Source organism: Oncorhynchus kisutch, linkage group LG15 (assembly GCF_002021735.2).
Source record: "Oncorhynchus kisutch isolate 150728-3 linkage group LG15, Okis_V2, whole genome shotgun sequence".
NCBI classification, from domain to species: domain Eukaryota; kingdom Metazoa; phylum Chordata; class Actinopteri; order Salmoniformes; family Salmonidae; genus Oncorhynchus; species Oncorhynchus kisutch.
In genome coordinates this window covers 87,459,831-87,477,864 of record NC_034188.2, presented here as the reverse complement: position 1 = coordinate 87,477,864, position 18,034 = coordinate 87,459,831, and the positions used below count along the sequence as shown (strand labels likewise).

At 45.0% G+C, this 18,034-nt stretch overlaps 1 protein-coding gene across 1 annotated transcript in view; it reads right to left on the bottom strand.

Moving 5' to 3' along the window:
- The window catches only part of LOC116353656 (syntaxin-1A), a 180,839-nt gene that overhangs the window by 120,092 nt on the left and 42,713 nt on the right, over window positions 1-18,034 (bottom strand). The window contains exon 2 of the mRNA XM_031791243.1: window positions 6,656-6,755. Coding sequence (XP_031647103.1) covers window positions 6,656-6,755 — 100 coding nt within the window. The remainder of the gene's footprint in view (window positions 1-6,655; window positions 6,756-18,034) is intronic.

Sequence of the window (18,034 nt, the reverse complement as noted above, 5' to 3'; positions counted from 1 at the left end):
CTCTAATCAGTGCTCAGCACCCAGCGTTACATGTAATCCAGATGACATTAGTCTCTGACTCTATTCCATTAGCACCACACTGGGAGGTAGGAAGGTATCTATTGACCTCCATATAATGAATAGGTCTGACATTAACATTTTACACACCCTGACTGTGGTGCTCCTCACATGCCACAAAACAACCTATGGAAAGGCCCCGTCTTAAACACGCCACCTTGGTTTCCCCTGCCCCCTCATTGCATGGGGTGAAATCCAACCCTGTGTTGTCGTTAGAAGAGTTGCATGGGCTGAAATCCAACCCTGTGTTGTCGTTAGAAGGGTTGCATGGGGTGAAATCCAACCCTGTGTAGTCATTAGAAGGGGGGACTGGGCTGAAATCCAACCCTGTGTAGTCATTAGAAGGGGGGACTGGGCTGAAATCCAACCCTGTGTAGTCATTAGAAGGGGGGACTGGGCTGAAATCCAACCCTGTGTTGTCGTTAGAAGGGTTGCATGGGCTGAAATCCAACCCTGTGTAGTCATTAGAAGGGGGGACTGGGATGCAATCCAACCCTGTGTAGTCATTAGAAGGGGGGACTGGGCTGAAATCCAACCCTGTGTTGTCGTTAGAAGGGTTGCATGGGCTGAAATCCAACCCTGTGTTGTCGTTAGAAGGGTTGCATGGGGTGAAATCCAACCCTGTGTAGTCGTTAGAAGGGGGGACTGGGCTGAAATCCAACCCTGTGTAGTCGTTAGAAGAGTTGCATGGGGTGAAATCCAACCCTGTGTAGTCGTTAGAAGGTTGCATGGGGTGAAATCCAACCCTGTGTAGTCATTAGAAGGGGGGACTGGGCTGAAATCCAACCCTGTGTAGTCATTAGAAGGGGGGACTGGGCTGAAATCCAACCCTGTGTAGTCATTAGAAGGGGGGACTGGGCTGAAATCCAACCCTGTGTAGTCATTAGAAGGGGGGACTGGGCTGAAATCCAACCCTGTGTTGTCATTAGAAGGGGGGACTGGGCTGAAATCCAACCCTGTGTAGTCATTAGAAGGGGGGACTGGGCTGAAATCCAACCCTGTGTAGTCATTAGAAGGGGGGACTGGGCTGAAATCCAACCCTGTGTAGTCATTAGAAGGGGGGACTGGGCTGAAATCCAACCCTGTGTTGTCGTTAGAAGAGTTGCATGGGGTGAAATCCAACCCTGTGTAGTCGTTAGAAGGGGGGACTGGGCTGAAATCCAACCCTGTGTAGTCATTAGAAGGGGGGACTGGGCTGAAATCCAACCCTGTGTAGTCGTTAGAAGAGTTGCATGGGGTGAAATCCAACCCTGTGTAGTCGTTAGAAGGGGGGACTGGGCTGAAATCCAACCCTGTGTAGTCATTAGAAGGGGGGACTGGGCTGAAATCCAACCCTGTGTAGTCGTTAGAAGAGTTGCATGGGCTGAAATCCAACCCTGTGTAGTTGTTAGAAGGGGGGACTGGGCTGAAATCCAACCCTGTGTAGTCATTAGAAGGGGGGACTGGGCTGAAATCCAACCCTGTGTAGTCGTTAGAAGAGTTGCATGGGGTGAAATCCAACCCTGTGTTGTCGTTAGAAGAGTTGCATGGGGTGAAATCCAACCCTGTGTTGTCGTTAGAAGGGTTGCATGGGCTGAAATCCAACCCTGTGTTGTCGTTAGAAGGGGGGACTGGGCTGAAATCCAACCCTGTGCAGTCGTTAGAAGGGGGGACTGGGCTGAAATCCAACCCTGTGTAGTCGTTAGAAGGGGGGACTAGAGAGATGTTTTCTGGGAAAAAGAACACCAGTGTGACAGACAGACTTAAAATGTCACCTCATTGATGTCATCTTAACATCTGTCTCAAAACGTCCATAGGTCGGAAAGATGGTGCCGATAGAGATGGCTGTTTCGCTTCAAGTCCTTAGGAAACTGTGCAGTACTTGGTTTTTTGAGAAACGTAAACTTACCAGCACAACCAGCACTATGACCAGGAATACAACTTTCCTAAAGCGGATCCTTTGTCCGCACCTACCAGGGCATTTGAACTGATTCCAGAGGCCGACCCAAAACAACGCCGTCGGAGGAGAGGGTGCCGGAGGAGAGGGTGCCGGAGGGGAGGGTGCCCGGAGGGGAGGGTGCCGGAGGAGAGGGTGCCGGAGGAGAGGGTGCCGGAGGGGAGGGTGCCGGAGGGGAGGGTGCCCGGAGGGGAGGGTGCCGGAGGAGAGGGTGCCGGAGGAGAGGGTGCCGGAGGGGAGGGTGCCGGAGGGGAGGGTGCCCGGAGGGGAGGGTGCCGGAGGAGAGGGTGCCGGAGGAGAGGGTGCCGGAGGGGAGGGTGCCGGAGGGGAGGGTGCCGGTGGAGAGCGTGCCGGAGGAGAGGGTGCCACAGGAGAGGGTGCCAGAGGAGAGGGTGCCGGGGGGGAGGGTGCCGGAGGGGAGGGTGCCAGAGGAGAGGGTGCCAGAGTGGTCTTCTAGTGAGGCTTCGGATGTGGGCACACCACCCACCGCTTCCCAGTATATTATTATTACTCGCTAATGTCCAGTCCCTAGTTAACAAAGTCAAGGAAATGAGGTCAAAAGTTGCTTTCAAAAGAGATATAAGGGATTGTAACATACTCTGTTTCACGGAAACATGGCTAGCTTGGGACATGCTGTCGGAGTCTGTACAGCCAACGGGGTTTTCAGTGCATCGCGCCGACAGTAATAAACATATTTCTGGTAAGAAGAAGGGCGGGGTGTGTGTTTCATGATTAGCGACTCATGGTGTAATTGTAACCACATACAGGAACTCAAGTCCTTTTGTTCATCTGACCTAGAATTTCTCACAATCAAATGCTGACCATATTATCTCCCAAGAGAACTCTTCTCAGTTATTGTCCCAGCCGTGTATATCCCCCCGCAAGCGGATACCAAGACGGACCTCAAGGAACTTCACTGGACTTTATGTAAACTGGAAACCAGATATCCTGAGGCTGCATTTATTGTAGCTGGGGATTTTAACAGAGTTAATCTGAGAACAAGGCTACCTAAAAATCTATCAGCATATCGATTGCAGTACACGAGAGAGTAACACGTTCGACCACTGCAACTCCACGATGCATACAAGGCCCTCCCCTGCACCTCCCTTTGGAAAATCTGACCAAGACTCCATCTTGTTCCTCCCTTCCTATAGTCAGAAACTAAAACAGGAAGCCCCCGTGTTTAGGTCTATCCAAAGCTGGTCTGACCAATCAGATACCACGCTTCAAGAATGAAGCTTCCACCAACAGACTTGATATCATTGGCCACTTTAATAAATGGAACACTAGTCACTTTAATAATGCCACTTCAATAATGCTTACATATCTCACATTACTCATCTCGTATGTATATACTGAATACTGTATCCTCCACTATCTATTCTTTACTATCTAGTGCATCTTAGCCGCTATGTCGCTGCTCAACCATTTATTTTATGCTTATATATTCTCATCCCATTCCTTTACTAGATTGTGTGTATTATGTTTTGTTGTGGAATTGTTAGATATTACTGCTGCACTGTCAGATCTAGAAGCATAAACATTCCACTACACTCACATTAACATCTGCTAACCATGTGTATGTGACCAATAACATCTGCTCACCATGTGTATGTCACCAATAACATCTGCTAACCATGTGTATGTGACCAATAACATCTGCTAACCATGTGACCAACAACATCTGCTAACCATGTGTATGTGACCAACAACATCTGCTAACCATGTGACCAATAACATCTGCTAACCATGTGACCAATAACATCTGCTAACCATGTGACCAATAACATCTGCTAACCATGTGACCATTAACATCTGCCAACCATGTGACCAATAACATCTGCTAACCATGTGACCATTAACATCTGCTAACCATGTGTATGTGACCATTAACATCTGCTAACCATGTGTATGTGACCGATATCATCTGCTAACCATGTGTATGTGACCAATAACATCTGCTAACCATGTGACCAATAACATATGCTAACCATGTGTATGTGACCAATAACATCTGCTAACCATGTGACCAATAACATCTGCTAACCGTGTGTATGTGACCAGTAACATCTACTAACCGTGTGTATGTGACCAGTAACATCTGCTAACCATGTGTATGTGACCAATAACATCTGCTAACCATGTGCATGTGACCAATAACATCTGCTAACCATGTGTATGTGACCAATAACATATACTAACCATGTGACCAATAACATCTGCTAACCATGTGTATGTGACCAATAACATCTGCTAACCATGTGTATGTGACCAATAACATCTGCTAACCATGTGACCAATAACATCTGCTAACCATGTGTATGTGACCAATAACATCTACTAACCATGTGACCAATAACATCTGCTAACCATGTGTATGTGACCAATAACATCTGCTAACCATGTGTATGTGACCAATAACATCTGCTAACCATGTGTATGTGACCAATAACATCTACTAACCATGTGACCAATAACATCTGCTAACCATGTGTATGTGACCAATAACATCTGCTAACCATGTGTATGTGACCAATAACATCTGCTAACCATGTGTATGTGACCAATAACATCTGCTAACCATGTGTATGTGACCAATAACATCTACTAACCATGTGACCAATAACATCTGCTAACCATGTGTATGTGACCAATAACATCTACTAACCATGTCACCAATAACATCTGCTAACCATGTGTATGTGACCAATAACATCTGCTAACCATGTGACCATTAACATCTGCTAACCATGTGTATGTGACCAATAACATCTACTAACCATGTGACCATTAACATCTGCTAACCATGTGTATGTCACCAATAACATCTGCTAACCATGTGTATGTCACCAATAACATCTGCTAACCATGTGTATGTCACCATTAACATCTGCTAACCATGTGACCAATAACATCTGCTAACCATGTGTATGTCACCAATAACATCTGCTAACCATGTGTATGTGACCAATAACATCTGCTAACCATGTCACCAATAACATCTGCTAACCATGTGTATGTCACCAATAACATCTGCTAACCATGTGTATGTGACCAATAACATCTGCTAACCATGTCACCAATAACATCTGCTAACCATGTGTATGTCACCAATAACATCTGCTAACCATGTGTATGTCACCAATAACATCTGCTAACCATGTGTATGTCACCATTAACATCTGCTAACCATGTGACCAATAACATCTGCTAACCATGTGTATGTCACCAATAACATCTGCTAACCATGTGTATGTGACCAATAACATCTGCTAACCATGTCACCAATAACATCTGCTAACCATGTGTATGTCACCAATAACATCTGCTAACCATGTGTATGTCACCAATAACATCTGCTAACCATGTGTATGTCACCAATAACATCTGCTAACCATGTGTATGTCACCAATAACATCTGCTAACCATGTGTATGTCACCAATAACATCTGCTAACCATGTGTATGTCACCAATAACATCTGCTAACCATGTGTATGTCACCAATAACATCTGCTAACCATGTGCATGTCACCAATAACATCTGCTAACCATGTGTATGTCACCAATAACATCTGCTAACCATGTGTATGTCACCAATAACATCTGCTAACCATGTGTATGTCACCAATAAAATGTAATACAATTTTATTTTATTTCCTCCTGTGACAAATCCTCCTCCTCTTCCTTCTCCTCATCTAGCTAACGGGGGCCCGTTCTCCCTGCTTGTTCTCCTTAGGCCCGACTCCATCATGAGATCCGCTAACTCATTAGAAGTCATTTAAGTCTGGTTATGGAATTAAATATTAACTTAGGGATGAATGATTCATTTGTAAAAATTATTCTTCATCAATGGGGTGTGTCGTTAATATAGTGTAGTGACATCACACCTCTGTCCCCCATGGAGGTTTGGGTAACAGTAATATAGTGTGGTGACATCACACCTCTGTCCTCCATGGAGGTTTGGGTAACAGTAAAGTCATTAATATAGTGACTCACTCTCGTCGGGGTTAGCTGTAAGGTAACAGTATAGGGTATAGGGTAGCTGTAAGGTAACAGTGACTCACTCTCGTTCGTTGTTAGCTGTAAGGTAACAGTATAGGGTAGCTGTAAGGTAACAGTGACTCACTCTCGTCGGGGTTGGGTGCAGTATAGGGTATAGGTATAGGGTAGCTGTAAGGTAACAGTATAGTGACTCACTCTCGTCGGGGGTTAGCTGTAAGGTAACAGTATAGGGTATAGGTATAGGGTAGCTGTAAGGTAACAGTGACTCACTCTCGTCGGGGTTAGCTGTAAGGTAACAGTATAGGTAACAGTATAGGGTAGCTGTAAGGTAACAGTGACTCACTCTCTTCGGGGTTAGCTGTAAGGTAACAGTATAGGTAACAGTATAGGGTAGCTGTAAGGTAACAGTGACTCACTCTCGTCGGGGTTGGGTGCAGTATAGGGTATAGGTATAGGGTAGCTGTAAGGTAACAGTATAGGGTATAGGTATAGGGTAGCTGTAAGGTAACAGTATAGGGTATAGGTATAGGGTAGCTGTAAGGTAACAGTGACTCACTCTCGTCGGGGTTGGGTGCAGTATAGGGTATAGGTATAGGGTAGCTGTAAGGTAACAGTATAGGGTATAGGTATAGGGTAGCTGTAAGGTAACAGTGACTCACTCTCGTCGGGGTTAGGTGCAGCCAGGATGGCACTGTGTTTCCTCTTCACCTCCTCCACCTTTTCAGCCAGGGACTCAATGAAGACACGGATCTCCTCCACCTACAGAGGGAGGAGAAGGAGAGAGAGGGAGAGAAGGAGAGAGAGACAGAGAGAGAGAGGAGGAGAGAGAGAGAGAACGGAAAAGGTGAGAGGAGGAGAGCACAGATTCCAGAAGGTAGCAAGGTGATGATGTGGCTGTTATGGAAGTGAACTGTGTGAGTGGGTTTCTGTATTATTGACTGTACGTTTGTTTACTCCATGTGTAACTCTGTGTTGTTGTTTACTCCATGTGTAACTCTGTGTTGTTGTTTGCGTCGAACTGCTATGCCTTATCTTGGCCAGGTCACAGTTGTAAATGACAACTTGTTCTCACCTGGCCTACCTGGTTAAATAAAAAGAAAATATATAATATTGTGGATAGATTGTTGCTTCCATCAATGTCATTTTCTGCATAATTTCCTAACCCCCATATATATTTTTGTGGGGTAAACACACACACACACACACTCTCAAGTTTGGAGTTACTTAAAAATGTCCTATTTTTTTTAATAAAATCTACATTTTTGTCCATTTAAAATAACATCAAATTGATCAGAAATACAGTGTAGACATTGTTAATATTGTAAATGACTATTGTAGCTGGAAACGGCAGATTTTTTATGGAATATCTACAGTTGGGAGTTGAAAGTTTACATACATTTAGGTTGGAGTCATTAAAATTCATTTTTCAACCACTTCACAAAGTTCTTGTTAACAAACTATAGCATTGGCAAGTCAGTTAGGACATCTACTTTGTGCATGATACAAGTAATTTTCCCAACAATTGTTTACAGAGAGATTATTTCACTTATAATTCACTGTATCACTATTCCAGTGGGTCAGAAGTTTACATACACCATTGCACAACTTGGAAAATTCCAGAAAATGATGTCAGGGCTTTAGAAGGTTCTGATAGGCTCATTGACATAATTTGAGTCAATTGAAGGTGTACCTGTGGATGTATTTCAAGGCCTACCTTCAAACTCAGTGCCTCTATGCTTGACATCATGGGAAAATCAGAAGAAATCAGAAAAAAAGACCCCAGAATTTTTTTTGTAGACCTCCACAAGTCTGGTTCATCCTTGGGAGCCATTTCCAAATGCCTTAAGGTACCACGTTCATCTGTACAAACAATAGTACGCAAGTATAAACACCATGGGACCACGCAGCCATCATACCGCTCAGGAAGGAGATGCGTTTTGTCTCCTAGAGATGAACATACTTTGCTCAGTTGTGCACCGAGGCATCCCACTCCTCTTTCCATTCTGGTTAGAGCCAGTTTGCTCTGTTCTGTGAAGGGAGTAGTACACAGCGTTCTACGAGATCTTCAGTTTCTTGGCAATTTCTCACATGGAATAGCCTTCATTTCTCAGAACAAGAATAGACTGACGAGTTTCAGAAGAAATTGGTCACATTTTATCGAAAAATACATAAAAAATAAATAAATCTACTATACTTGAGTTTATCCACAATATTTGTTGTATTATTTGTTCTGTCTTTTCAGGTGAATTAAACTGAAATTTCAACCACCATTCTAAGGCTTGTTTAAAAAAAATAACGATATTTTGGAGATGATGTCATTTTCAAATAACCGAAAGTGAGCAGTTGTAATCTGAATAAAAGGAAAAGGCCATTCTTGAGACATGAGGTGAGACATTTTACTAATTTACTAGAGAATCATTTCGGATTTAAGTATATCTTTTGTATGACTGATGATTTTAGTGAGTGACTGATGATTTTAGTGCTTAAATATTTAATCATTTCTGCCCCCCCTGAATTCATATTCATTACATAAATAGGACACTATTAATTGTGTCTGGCTTGCCGTTCCAGACCAAATTTTATATTTTTTGAGCAAATAGGTCAACTGTTATATGAGTAAAGAGTTAAATCAGGGTGATTTTTACACACAATAGTTGTTTCAATAAAAAACATTGGAAACATTTCTATTTATTTATTTATTATTTAACCTTTATTTATTTCAGTTAAGAACAAATTCTTATTTTCAATGACGGCCTGGGAACAGTGGGTTAACTGGTCTAGGAACAGTGGGGTTAACTGGTCTAGGAACAGTGGGGTTAACTGGTCTAGGAACAGTGGGTTAACTGGTCTAGGAACAGTGGGTTAACTGGTCTAGGAACAGTGGGTTAACTGGTCTAGGAACAGTGGGTTAACTGGTCTAGGAACAGTGGGGTTAACTGGTCTAGGAACAGTGGGGTTAACTGGTCTAGGAACAGTGGGTTAACTGGTCTAGGAACAGTGGGTTAACTGGTCTAGGAACAGTGGGTTAACTGGTCTAGGAACAGTGGGTTAACTGGTCTAGGAACAGTGGGTTAACTGGTCTAGGAACAGTGGGTTAACTGGTCTAGGAACAGTGGGTTAACTGGTCTAGGAACAGTGGGTTAACTGCCTTGTTCAGGGGCAGAACGACAGATTTGTACCTTGTCAGCTCGGGAGTTTGAACTCACAACCTTCCGGTTACTAGTCCAACACTCTAACCACTAGGCTACCCTGCCACCCCGTGTTGAAGATGGGAAAAGAATGGGTCATTTTCCCCCATATTCCATCCAGCTTTATTTTTATAATATATTACACTGGATCTTTCTAGAATAATTTCCTCCAATTCATTTTGTTTTTCCTCTAACTTATTCTGTGCCTCTATGGTGGTTTTTATTGCCACCTGTCTGTTCTGTTAGTCCTTCCATTTCCTTTGTTAAGATGGACTCTTTTGACCTAAATCGCTTTTGTTTTATAAATGAATACTGAATTGCATGGCCTCTAAAGGCACATTTAAAAGTGTCCCATACAATAAGGGGATCTTCTGTACCTATGTTATGTCGGAAACATAAAGTTTTACATTCTTCTGTTCTAGTTAAAAACAAGTTATCATCCAGTTGGCTTTGATTCAATTTCCAATATCCTCGCCCAAGGGAAAGAGAGTGGTGGTTGTGGATGAGGGGAGGGAGAGAGGGACAGAGTGATGAGGGGAAGGAGAGAGAGTGGTGGATGAGGGGAGGGAGAGAGAGTGGTTGATGAGGGAGGGAGAGAGGGACAGAGTGATGGTGGTGGATGAGGGGAGGGAGAGAGGGAGATATAGTGGTGGGGGAGGGAGAGAGGGAGAGAGTGGTAGATGAGGGGAGGGAGAGAGGGAGAGAGAGTGGTGGATGAGGGAGAGAGGGAGAGAGAGTGGTGGATGAGGGGAGGGAGAGAGGGAGAGAGAGTGGTGGATGAGGGGAGGGAGAGAGGGAGATATAGTGGTGGATGAGGGGAGGGAGAGAGGGAGAGAGAGTGGTGGATGAGGGGAGGGAGAGAGGGAGATATAGTGGTGGATGAGGGGAGGGAGAGAGGGAGAGAGAGTGGTGGATGAGGGGAGGGAGAGAGGGAGATATAGTGGTGGATGAGGGGAGGGAGAGAGGGAGAGAGAGTGGTGGATGAGGGGAGGGAGAGAGGGAGATATAGTGGTGGATGAGGGGAGGGAGAGAGGGAGAGAGAGTGGTGGATGAGGGGAGGGAGAGAGGGAGATATAGTGGTGGATGAGGGGAGGGAGAGAGGGAGAGAGAGTGGTGGATGAGGGGAGGGAGAGAGGGAGAGAGAGTGGTGGATGAGGGGAGGGAGAGAGGGAGAGAGAGTGGTGGATGAGGGGAGGGAGAGAGGGAGAGAGAGTGGTGGATGAGGGGAGGGAGAGAGGGAGATATAGTGGTGGGGGAGGGGAGGGAGAGAGGGAGAGAGAGTGGTGGATGAGGGGAGGGAGAGAGGGAGAGAGAGTGGTGGATGAGGGGAGGGAGAGAGGGAGAGAGAGTGGTGGATGAGGGGAGGGAGAGAGAGTGGTGGATGAGGGGAGGGAGAGAGGGAGATATAGTGGTGGGGGAGGGAGAGGAAATGATGTAAGAGTAATATATATATGCCAATTATGTGATGGTCCGACCGCATTCTGTCCCCTATCAACACTTTTTAAACTTTTGGTGCCAGAGAGAATGACATAAGAAAGTAATCAAGACGACTAGCTTGATTAAGCCTCCGCCATGTATATCTCACTAGGTCAGGGTATTAAACCTCCTCCATGTATCTGTCACTAGGTCAGGGTATTAAACCTCCTCCATGTATATCTCACTAGGTCAGGGTATTAAACCTCCTCCATGTATCTGTCACTAGGTCAGGGTATTAAACCTCCTCCATGTATCTGTCACTAGGTCAGGGTATTAAACCTCCTCCATGTATATCTCACTAGGTCAGGGTATTAAACCTCCTCCATGTATCTGTCACTAGGTCAGGGTATTAAACCTCCTCCATGTATCTCTCACTAGGTCAGGGTATTAAACCTCCATGTATATCTCACTAGGTCAGGGTATTAAACCTCCATGTATATCTCACTAAGTCAGGGTATTAAACCTCCTCCATGTATCTGTCACTAGGTCAGGGTATTAAACCTCCTCCATGTATATCTCACTAGGTCAGGGTATTAAACCTCCATGTATCTGTCACTAGGTCAGGGTATTAAACCTCCTCCATGTATCTCTCACTAGGTCAGGGTATTAAACCTCCATGTATATCTCACTAGGTCAGGATATTAAACCTCCATGTATATCTCACTAGGTCAGGATATTAAACCTCCTCCATGTATATCTCACTAGGTCAGGGTATTAAACCTCCATGTATATCTCACTAAGTCAGGGTATTAAACCTCCTCCATGTACATCTCACTAGGTCAGGGTATTAAACCTCCTCCATGTATCTCTCACTAGGTCAGGGTATTAAACCTCCTCCATGTATATCTCACTAGGTCAGGGTATTAAACCTCCTCCATGTATCTCTCACTAGGTCAGGGTATTAAACCTCCTCCATGTATCTCTCACTAGGTCAGGGTATTAAACCTCCTCCATGTATCTCTCACTAGGTCAGGGTATTAAACCTCCTCCATGTATCTCTCACTAGGTCAGGGTATTAAACCTCCTCCATGTATATCTCACTAGGTCAGGGTATTAAACCTCCTCCATGTATCTCTCATTAGGTCAGGGTATTAAACCTCCTCCATGTATCTCTCACTAGGTCAGGGTATTAAACCTCCTCCATGTATCTCTCACTAGGTCAGGGTATTAAACCTCCTCCATGTATCTCTCATTAGGTCAGGGTATTAAACCTCCTCCATGTATCTCTCACTAGGTCAGGGTATTAAACCTCCTCCATGTATCTCTCATTAGGTCAGGGTATTAAACCTCCTCCATGTATCTCTCATTAGGTCAGGGTATTAAACCTCCTCCATGTATCTCTCACTAGGTCAGGGTATTAAACCTCCTCCATGTATCTCTCACTAGGTCAGGGTATTAAACCTCCTCCATGTATCTCTCATTAGGTCAGGGTATTAAACCTCCTCCATGTATCTCTCATTAGGTCAGGGTATTTAAGCCTCCACATATCCACTAATTCCAATATATACATGACATTCATAAAGTGCCTGAGGGTGATAGTTTGTAGTGTGATTTCCTTTAAGTGCATGATGGTTGTAGTTTGTAGTGTGATTTCCTTTACGGTCCATAGAGGTATTTAAAACCGTATTATAATCTCCCACCATAATAATAGAGTCTAGTGTTGCTTGTAGAGTTGATAAATTCTTATATATATTTTCAAAGAAGCTTGGATCATTATTATTTGGACCGTATAGGTTAATGAGCCAAATCTGTTTATGGTTCCTTGAGATCCTTGAGGATCTGTTTGGACAATTTGTACATTTGGATCAAAATTACTGTAAATTAACATCATCACCCCTTTTGAATTTCTTTGCCCATTGGAGAAATATATTTCACCCCACAAGTACTTTTTACACAAAACTTCATCTAAAATTGTTGAATGAGTTTCCTGTAAACAATAGATATTATATTCCTACTCTTATAGCCTGGTAAATACTGATCGTCTTTTCTTATTATCTGCTAAGCCATTACAATTAGAACTGGCTATACTTATTTCACCACTTACCATAATGAGACAACTTTCAATTCTATTTATCAAAATATATGTTGGTAAACTGTGGCGTACAGCAGGTCAGCCACCAGGGGGAGACTCGTCGAGGCCTGGTGACAGAAGGAATACACATCACGAGGCGATGGCTCCATCAGCTGGACGTGCCAGGTCTCGGCAGGCTCTCCGGCCAGGACTAATTTGGGCTGATTGGGAGTTGGTGAGTAATCAAGGGCTGATTGCGCACCAGCTGTACAAGTCCCATAAAGCTGCCAGAAGCACACAGGGAAGAGACTGGGGGAGGAAAGGACTCCCGTATAGTTGGGGACGGTATCAGAGGTAACAGGAGAGAGTTCAGTTTTTGATCGCCACAGGATACAGCAAGACCCGGAGCCCAGAAGACAGTATCCTGGTGAGGGTCTCTTGGGGGATACAGTAAGACCCGGAGCCCAGAAGACAGTATCCTGGTGAGGGTCTCTTGGTGGATACAGTAAGACCCGGAGCCCAGAAGACGGTATCCCGGAGAGGGTCTCTTGGGGGATACAGTAAGACCCGGAGCCCAGAAGACGGGATCCCGGAAAGGGTCTCTTGGGGGATACAGTAAGACCCGGAGCCCAGAAGACAGGATCCCGGAAAAGGTCTCTTGGGGAGACCTATTCTTTTTTTTTTGACAATTATTTTAATAAACACCTCTGAATCTGAACTAATCCTACTCTGTCCATGTCTGATCTGTGTAAACATTTTGACCCAACCCCCTGGTCTGACACAAGTGGTGGAGAATGCCGGCATCCTCATTCAGGAAATCAGGATGCTACAAGGAGGAGCATCTACTGAATCACATCCAAACCCGTTCTTAATCAAGCTAACAGAAGATGACGACATCGAAACCTACCTCTGTACGTTTGAACGGACAGTACTACGGGAAGGGTAGCCAAGGCAGAAGTGGGCCAGTCTGCTGGCCCCGTTCCTCTCTGGGAATGCCCAAAAGGCATATTGGGAGCTGAACGATGAACAGGCGGCTAACTAAGACGGACTCAAACGGGAGATTCTCAGCCGCTACGGGTACAGCCTGGCCCATTGGGCTCAACTCTTCCACGACTGGAGGTTCGTAGCTGACCCATGACCTACTGCGCGTCACCAGGGGATGGCTCCTAACCGACGTACCCACCCTCTCTATCCTAGACAGTGGTCCTGGATCGCATCCTATGGGCACTACCCCATGACATGAAGAGGGCAGCCAGTCTATGCGCACCCCAGACCTTGGAGGGCCTCCAGGAAGCAGTGGAGAGGCATCAGTACCCCGACCCGACAGCCAAAGGACCGCAAACCCGTGGAGAGACGGCTGGGGTAGGGCCGAACCGCCACCGAAGACCCCAGGTATAGTGGGGAGAACAAGTATTTGATACACTGCCGATTTTGCAGGTTTTCCTACTTACAAAGCATGTAGAGGTCTGTAATTTTTATCATAGGTACACATCAACTGTGAGAGACGGAATCTAAAAAAAAAAAATCCAGAAAATCACATTGTATGATTTGTAAGTAATTCATTTGCATGACATAAGTATTTGATCACCTACCAACCAGTAAGAATTCCGGCTCTCACAGACCTGTTAGTTTTTCTTTAAGAAGCCCTCCTGTTCTCCACTCATTACCTGTATTAACTGCACCTGTTTGAACTCGTTACCTGTATAAAAGATACCTGTCCACACACCGACTTCAACCTCTCCACAATGTCCAAGACCAGAGAGCTGTGTAAGGACATCAGGGCTAAATTGTAGACCTGCACAAGGTTGGGATAAGGAGCGCCTCTGTAAGAAGCATCTCAAGGTCCTGGAGTGGCCTAGCCAGTCTCCAGACCTGAACCCAATAGAAAATCTTTGGAGGGAGCTGAAAGTCCGTATTGCCCAGCGACAGCCCAGAAACCTGAAGGATCTGGAGAATGTCTGTATGGAGGAGTGGGCCAAAATCCCTGCTGCAGTGTGTGGAAACCTGGTCAAGAACTACAGGAAACGTATGATCTTCTGCTCTCTCTAATTCTCTCTTTCTCTCTCTCTCTCTCTCTCTCTCGGAGGACCTGAGCCCTAGGACCATGCCCCAGGACTACCTGACATGATGACTCCTTGCTGTCCCCAGTCCACCTGACCGTGCTGCTGCTCCAGTTTCAACTGTTCTGCCTTATTATTATTCGACCATGCTGGTCATTTATGAACATTTGAACATCTTGGCCATGTTCTGTTATAATCTCCACCTGGCACAGCCAGAAGAGGACTGGCAACCCCACATATGCTCTCTCTAATTCTCTCTTTCTTTCTCTCTCTCGAAGGACCTGAGCCCTAGGACCATGCTCCAGGACTACCTGACATGATGACTCCTTGCTGTCCCCAGTCCACCTGACCGTGCTGCTGCTCCAGTTTCAACTGTTCTGCCTTATTATTATACGACCATGCTGGTCATTTATGAACATTTGAACATCTTGGCCATGTTCTGTTATAATCTCCACCCGGCACAGCCAGAAGAGGACTGGCCACCCCACATAGCCTGGTTTCTCTCTAGGTTTTGGCCTTTCTAGGGAGTTTTTCCTAGCCTCCGTGCTTCTACACCTGCATTGCTTGCTGTTTGGGGTTTAAGGCTGGGTTTCTGTACAGCACTTTGAGATATCAGCTGATGTACGAAGGGCTATATAAATACATTTGATTTGATTCTGGATTTTTGTTTTAGATTCTGTCTCTCACAGTTGAAGTGTACTACCTATGATAAAAAATGACAGACCTCTACATGCTTTGTAAGTAGGAAAACCTGCAAAAACAGCAGTGTATCAAATACTTGTTCTCCCCACTGTAGATGGAGACCAATGGAGGTGTTTTGAGTGTGGCGCCGGGGGCACATTGTCTGGAATTGCCCGGCTTGAGAGGAGTCGAAGCCTCAGAAGCGAGGTGGGTTATGCAGTGAACTACGTCACCTCCTGTTGGGCCATGAATCAACTGCACCCATAGTCCCGGTGAAGGTTGACAGACACGGAAGCTCTATTAGACTCCGGAAGTATGGTTACCCTCGTAACCACGAGCCTGCTGACCCAGGAGACCAAACGTGGTAGGGAGATGTCCATTTCCTGTGTTCATGGTGACACAAAGCTGTATCCAACCATATGGGCCAACATCGTGACGCCAGATGATGGTGGGCGCAGTACCAGAGTTGCCAGTACCTCTCCCAGTGGGATGAGATTGTCCACTGTTCGCAGCCCTGTGGCGGCACGAGCTGAGGAAGAAGGTATGAGGAAGAAGGTCCAAAGATGAGAGCGAGGACGACCCATCGCCTGTGCAGCTCGGAAGCAAATGGTTGACCAACCTGTATCTACAGGTTCGGAGTCAGGGGAACCACGGGAGGAAGAGCCCAGCCTTCCCTCCTCGATTTCGAGGGGCCAGTCGAGACACCCCCTGGGGACCAACTGAGGGGACAATTCGAGACAGCCCAGTGGGAGGACCCTAACTTGGAGAAGGTCTGTATGGAGGAGTGGGCCAAAGTTCCTGCTGCAGTGTGTGCAAACCTGGTCAAGAACTACAGGAAACGTATGATCTCTGTACCAAATATTAAGTTCTGCTTTTCTGATGTATCAAATACTTATGTCATGCAATAAAATGCAAATTACTTAAAAATCATACAATGTGATTTTCTGGATTTTTGTTTTAGATTCCGTCTCTCACCTATGTCTCTGTACCTATGATAAAAATGACAGACCTCTACATGCTTTGTAAGTAGGAAAACCTGCAAAATCGGCAGTGTATCAAATACCTGTTCTCCCCACGATACAGTGCCTTGCGAAAGTATTCGGCCCCCTTGAACTTTGCGACCTTTTGCCACATTTCAGGCTTCAAACAAAGATATAAAACTGTATTTTTTTGTGAAGAATCAACAAGTGGGACACAATCATGAAGTGGAACGACATTTATTGGATATTTCAAACTTTTTTAACAAATCAAAAACTGAAAAATTGGGCGTGCAAAATTATTCAGCCCCTTTACTTTCAGTGCAGCAAACTCTCTCCAGAAGTTCAGTGAGGATCTCTGAATGATCCAATGTTGACCTAAATGACTGATGATAAATACAATCCACCTGTGTGTAATCAAATCTCTGTATAAATGCACCTGCACTGTGATAGTCTCAGAGGTCCGTTAAAAGCGCAGAGAGCATCATGAAGAACAAGGAACACACCAGGCAGGTCCGAGATACTGTTGTGAAGAAGTTTAAAGCCGGATTTGGATACAAAAAGATTTCCCAAGCTTTAAACATCCCAAGGAGCACTGTGCAAGCGATAATATTGAAATGGAAGGAGTATCAGACCACTGCAAATCTACCAAGACCTGGCCGTCCCTCTAAACTTTCAGCTCAAACAAGGAGAAGACTGATCAGAGATGCAGCCAAGAGGCCCATGATCACTCTGGATGAACTGCAGAGATCTACAGCTGAGGTGGGAGACTCTGTCCATAGGACAACAATCAGTAGTATATTGCACAAATCTGGCCTTTATGGAAGAGTGGCAAGAAGAAAGCCATTTCTTAAAGATATCCATAAAAAAAGTGTCATTTAAAGTTTGCCACAAGCCACCTGGGAGACACACCAAACATGTGGAAGAAAGTGCTCTGGTCAGATGAAACCAAAATTGAACTTTTTGGCAACAATGCAAAACGTTATGTTTGGCGTAAAAGCAACACAGCACATCACCCTGAACACACCATCCCCACTGTCAAACATGGTGGTGGCAGCATCATGGTTTGGGCCTGCTTTTCTTCAGCAGGGACAGGGAAGATGGTTAAAATTGATGGGAAGATGGATGGAGCCAAATACAGGACCATTCTGGAAGAAACCCTGATGGAGTCTGCAAAAGACCTGAGACTGGGACAGAGATTTGTCTTCCAACAAGACAATGATCCAAAACATAAAGCAAAATCTACAATGGAATGGTTCAACAATAAACATATCCAGGTGTTAGAATGGCCAAGTCAAAGTCCAGACCTGAATCCAATCGAGAATCTGTGGAAAGAACTGAAAACTGCTGTTCACAAATGCTCTCCATCCAACCTCACTGAGCTCGAGCTGTTTTGCAAGGAGGAATGGGAAAAAATGTCAGTCTCTCGATGTGCAAAACTGATAGAGACATACCCCAAGCGACTTACATCTGTAATCGCAGCAAAAGGTGGCGCTACAAAGTATTAACTTAAGGGGGCTGAATAATTTTGCACGCCCAATTTTTCAGTTTTTGATTTGTTAAAAAAGTTTGAAATATCCAATAAATGTCGTTCCACTTCATGATTGTGTCCCACTTGTTGTTGATTCTTCACAAAAAAAATACA